At 39.6% G+C, this 6,030-nt stretch overlaps 1 protein-coding gene across 5 annotated transcripts in view; it reads right to left on the bottom strand.

The window, feature by feature from the left end:
* Nucleotides 1-6,030, bottom strand: part of CDKAL1 (CDKAL1 threonylcarbamoyladenosine tRNA methylthiotransferase) — a 629,466-nt gene that overhangs the window by 558,533 nt on the left and 64,903 nt on the right. The window contains exon 1 of one of the 5 annotated variants that reach the window (XM_081827613.1): nt 3,278-3,405. The exons of the other annotated variants lie outside the window; for them this stretch is intronic. Within the exon in view, the coding sequence (XP_081683739.1) occupies nt 3,278-3,284 (7 nt within the window). The 5' untranslated portion in view covers nt 3,285-3,405. Of the gene's footprint in view, nt 1-3,277; nt 3,406-6,030 lie in introns of those variants that run through there. 5 annotated transcript variants of the gene reach the window in all.

Below are 6,030 nucleotides of genomic sequence, written 5' to 3' on the forward strand. Positions count from 1 at the left end.
AAGTCAGACACTTAAATGACTGAGCCACCCAGGCACCCGGATGTCTAATAATTTTAAGATTTTATTTTATTAGTACAGAATCATCCCAAATCCAAAAGTCTGTGAAAAATCTTTCCTGTAAAGGTGTTTGCCTCATTGCGAAAACACCTTTTCCAACTCTCATTATGCTAGCTGCAATCACAAACCACAAACACCAGTAGTTTGATAGCATTAAAAACAAAGCATATCATGCAAATCTTTCTGAATAACTTAATTATGTTATTTATTTTTTTTATAAAACATTACCCTTGCTAAGAGTTAGATAAAGACGCTAAACAAGCATTATCATGTTCTCTCCAGATCGGGTTTCCCAAGGTAGCACCAGCTCCAACTGTTTGACTAAACCAGTTGTAAAGTACTTGGCTGCAGGCAACCTCAGGCACATTCTCATTTATTTAGTCCATGCTCACAAGCTAAAAAATAATTGGCTTCCTCTCTCTACTGGTATCAAAGTTTTAACAGATGGTGCTGTTAGACGAGGAAAGTATAGTACTGAATACAACTAATGACTAACCATATGTCAGCAACAAAATAGTGTTCTTATCAAGGATATATCACACTGGATTTTGTTTACTTGTTTATTTTTGGATAGACAAAAACATCGTACAATGCAGTTGTATACACTGGAACCAGGAACAAACCTAAAAAAGTGCTTTTAAAAACTAGGAGCAGACCTTCAAATTCTTAAAATTTCCAACCTCCTAAAGAATACAGAGTCTACCAAAGAAAACAAAAGTACACAAAGTGCCAATTTCACCATCAATGCAAATTATTTTTATTAGTTCAAGAAATTTCTCAACTTTGGCCATAGGCTTTTGACAGTGCTAGAAGTAATACCTCTCAGAAGATCGACTTAAACTTCTCCTTTCCTCAGGAAACTTGTTATGTCCAAATGGTGGTACCTTAGAATCTCCTATACACATGTTAATTTATTTCAGGACAAGAGAACACTGCTAGATTTAACTACTATGAACTATCCGTGAAGAGCTATCTCAATATACCATTATTTGACATTCTTAATAATACAACAAGCTGAAACAAACAACAAAACACAACCACCACACATCCAGGCACTATTCTAGTCTTACAAACACCTCGACCCCAAGAAAAAAGGGCCAAATACCTGTAGTTACCACCCCCTCTATTAATAGCTCTACGTTTATAGTGTTACTTAAATTGTGCTTTGAGCTCAGATTTTATTGGTGAAAGGGGATGCTCTGAATCTTTCTCCTACAGTACTGAAGTTATGACTCCAAGTGCCACCTGAGATAAAACCTATGACAGCCTATGGATCATTTAATCTGAAGGCATAATTAACTGATTAAAGTATGCATTTAAATATATGTAACAATCTTATTTTTTCTAGAAACAGGGGCACCTGGGTGGCTCAGTCGGTTAAGCGTCTGCCTTCGGCTCGGGTCATGATCCCAGGGTCCTGGGATCGAGCCCCGAAACACATGTGGCCATTTCAACAAAAAGGTATGGGCATTTCAAAAATACAATGTTGGAGTAATAGGGAAAATGCAAAAGCCAGGTGAGACAGGCTGCCCAGTCCATACTTCCCTTTTTCTGTTAATTTGGTAACCAGAAGAAACTGATAACCTAAGAACTATTTTCAGTTCAGTTTCTGCTCTTTACCCAAAGAAAGAAGTACTTGTCTATTACCTTCAGAAAAAGCAACTATAAACACACAATCTATGTACCGTGAGGTATCAAGAGTATCTGCTTAGGACTCAATATCCCAGGCACAATCCCCACTTACTGCCTAGTACTGACCCTAAGTGAGCTACCTAAACCCTATAAGCCTCAAACCTTCATCTTTAGGATAGATTAACACCACAGACCTCACTGGATTTGTCAGGAGGACGAGAGGAGATAACATATGTATAACACTGGCATAGAGTAAGGCAAAAAGAAGCCAAATATATAAAACCTCACTTCAGAAAACTCATACAGCCAGCATACCTTTTAAAACCTCAGTGGGAGCACACAGTTTTATTTTTGCCGAGAACAGAAACAGATTCTGTGAAAAGTTTCATGAAACTTAACTTTCTTCCCCATTTCATATCTAACTCTCTGTAGCATTTCAGGATCAACTCCTTCAGACTGATAAAATTTTCCAACACACACTAAGCAGACCTCAAATCAGCAAATAACAAACATAGAGATATATCCTTATGACAAGACCTTAGGAATATTGTGCTTTAAAGTTTCTCTTTTGAGTCTTTGCTTTTCTCATTCTGCATTTATTTACAACTGATTCTTTGGTGCTCAGATAAACTACACCCAGACTTCTCTATTACCTTCTTAAAATTCTACACATTCAGCTTCTCTGTGTATACAAACCTGCAGACGCAATAGTTCAATCTTATCTGCCCTCTCTCTTCCCTATGTTCCACAACTTATAAGGAAAAAGTCTGGAGAGATACAGTCTTCAGTAAAAACAAATTATCTTGTCATGATAAAGAAGTGGTTATAAATTACTAAAAACGGGTTCTCATTATGCAGAAAGCTTTCCTCTTAACTTTCTAAATAATCAACATGGGGTATTTTTGTTTAATCTTCACTTAGTAAATGTTACATGAATACATCGTCTAGAGCATGATACTAAAAGCTCCCATTTGAAACAACCAAAATAATGTGCCAATACATAAAACAACAGTTTTCAAGACACTGAACGTCACATGATGGACAATGACCCCGGAGCGGGGGGTGGTACAAAGCTGTAGGGCCCCAGCTTACTGCCTTGAGTTTCCAAGTCTGAGTTGTAGTTGACCAGGACAGTCCAGAGGACTGCACGATGTGAAGACCAGAGTTAAAAATTCAAGATTTGCTGTAGTTTGCAGGACAGAATACTAAAGAGAGCTGCATGCAAAAAAATTCCAGAGATCTGCAAAAGGTGCTCTTGAAACACTCCACTGGGTCTTGATCAATGCATAGTGAGAAAGCTACCCAAAGTTAGGAAAAGAATGATGTCAGAAGAATGGAGGTAACGGTGCCCAGAGCTCACGCAGGGCTGGAAGTAATGTCTGTTCTCTCCAGTCAGGTGGGAAAACAGGATTCATGGAGTACTGGGTAGAGTACACAGAAGGGTCTTGCCTCAGCAGCAGCCTTGTCTGAGCACGGTTCTGCTCAGGCTCAAACTGCATCCCAGAACAAAAATGAAGAATGTTTATAGGAATACAAAACTATCCAGCAAAGTAATATTTATAATGTCAAACACCCAATCAGAAATTACCAAGCATAGGGACGCGTGGGTGGCTCAGTCAGTTAAGCGGCTGCCTTCGGCCCAGGTCATGATCCCAGGGTCCTGGGATCGAGTCCCACATCCAGCTCCTTGCTCAGCAGGCAGCCTGCTTCTCCCTCTCTCTCCCTCTGCTTGTGCTCTGTCAAATAAGTAAAATCTTAAAAATAAATAAATAAAATTTTAAAAAATTAAAAAAAAAAATTACCAAGCATATAAAAACTAAGGAAAATAAAATCCCATAATGCAGAGAAAAATCAATAAATCAAAATGGACCCAGAATTAACATAGATGTTAGAATTAGAAGATAAACACATTAAAAAAATTATAACTAAATTACATATGTTCAAAAAATTAAGCATAGACCTGAGAGATTTTTTTAAAAAATCTTTTTTTAGAAAAAAAAAATTTTTTTAATTTTTTTTTCTAAAAAAAAAAAAATTTTAAAAAAAAAAGACTCAAATTGAAGCATGAAGGACCAAACTCTATTAGCTGCTCTGGGTTCTTCACCTGGCAACATGACCCTAACTTTTACTCTTGAAAGATCTGAGGCATTAATCATTCTGCCCTTTATGAGCTGCTGTAGGTTCCCACTAACCTTTACTACTTGGAACGGAAGTACTAAAAAGAACCCCAGAAAACCTCTTGAATTCCAGATTTTGTCTCCTTGACCCCACTGTACAACAGTAACCCAATTTCCCCTTGGTAATCAGGATCAATCACTCCAGCGAGTAAATTAGCCTTTTTTTTTTTTTTTGGCCTATTAGCTCAGTGATACTAGGACCCCAAAATGGCCAAGTGGCAGTCTCACCTTCCAATTCAATGTACCACTGTTGTGTCCCCTAGTGGAAACATCCTCCCCTTGCAGACTAAGATCTCCGAACCAGCAGAATCCAGTATTCCCAGGACAGGGAGCTAAAGTTCTACAAATGGATTACTAGGTATCCGAGTGAAAAACCACTCTCACTTCAACCTTTGATTCCCAGAACCATGAATTCTGACTATGGGAGAGACAGCACCATATAATTCAAAGTACATCCTGCATCCTGTAAAGCAGAACCCCATCCTTTCATGATTTTGTCTCTCAACTGGTGCTATAATGAATTGTTGAGTAATCAATTCCACCTTTCAATTCCAGCCACTTTCAGGTAACAGGATACATGGCACATGGCAAGACCAATTAATTCCAAGGACATAAGCCCATTCTACACCTTCCTTGTTGTGGAATTCATTCCCTGAGTAGAAGCAAAGCAATACAGAATGCCAGGACAGTGGATAAAGTATTCTGTGAATCCATGGATGGTGGTGCTAGCAGAAGCATTATAGGGAAAGCAAATTCATATGAAGAATATGTGGCTATTCCAGTGACGATAAATCTTTGCCCTCTCTATGATGGAACAGGGCCACTGTAGTCAACTACCAACAGATAGCTGGTTGGTTCCCTTGAAGAATGGTGCTATATCAGTGACTCAATGCTGGACTCTCTGTTGGCACATTAGGCACTTAGCAATAGCATTACCCAGGTCAACCTTGTTAAGAGAAAGGCCGTACTGTTTAAGGGTGGACTTCCCAGCCCTGCCAACACAGCCACTATCTCATGGGCCCACTGAGGAAGCCCTAAGGTAGCTACAGAAAGAGACTAACTGACATTCACAAAACACACCATTTTGTCCACCTCATTAGCAAGAGTCTCCTTTGCAGTACATGCCCTTTATTGGGCATTCACAAGGGACACAATCTTCAAGAGTAGTCCATCCACACACCTTTTCCCTACACTTCCTTGTCACCTGCCTTCAGATCCTTTTCCTTCCAAGTCCCTGACCATCCAGACAAAACATCAGAAACTGTCCATTAATCAATGTAGATGCTTATCTCTGGTCACCTACTCAAAATATAATAGGAAACACACACACACACACACACTTCTCAAAGTTATGCCCACCAGATGGACTTTCCTTCATCACTGTCATTCGTGGTCAGTGTTGAGTGGGGCTTTAGGGCTGCAATGTTTGCTTTTGAGTGGTAGCAGCATGTCATAAAGACTCATTTGTAAACCAGGCTCAAGTTTTTTTCTTCTTTGTCCAACTGGTCATAAGGAATTCCCAGGAGGCCACAGGCATGGTCTGAAGGAAACAATGAAACAGAAGTTGGCCTCAAAGGTTTCTGAGCCACCTGCTCATATAAGCTAGCCATACCTTACAGACCCACCTAAGTTTGGCCTGCTATATACCATCTCCATTTGATAACAGAGTGCTGCTGTTCATTCCCACTCTGGCAAAATGGGTCAGACAACGCCTCATTCATGAAGGGAAGCTCAGGTCACATGGTCACCTGATTTCTCACAACTGGGTATTCAGTCTCTAACGAGGCCCAATACAAGCCAGAAGCTGTTTCTCAAAAGAAAAATCATTATCTGCAGAAGAGGACATAGATTTGCATCAAATTCCTTGAGGTCTGCACTGTGACTCTCTTATTGGTACTTGCCAGAGGCAAATAATAGGGAGAAGAAGGAAAAGGTAGGAGGGGGAAAAGGTATAGAATACCACCTTTGCTCACAATATCCTCCTTGTTTCTAAACACAGTGGGAACAGATGGATGCCACTCCCTAAATTTACATTCCTCTGAGATTTAATCAGTATGACAGGGCTATAGTCCCAAATAATAAAGGAGACCCGGAGAAAAGATTACCAGTGAATTTCTCTTCCTTGCCTGGAGAAACTGGATGTGACCAAAAGAATACAATAAAT

Source organism: Leptonychotes weddellii, chromosome 8 (genome assembly GCF_054177405.1).
Source record: "Leptonychotes weddellii isolate Sample4059 chromosome 8, ASM5417740v2, whole genome shotgun sequence".
Taxonomy (NCBI): domain Eukaryota; kingdom Metazoa; phylum Chordata; class Mammalia; order Carnivora; family Phocidae; genus Leptonychotes; species Leptonychotes weddellii.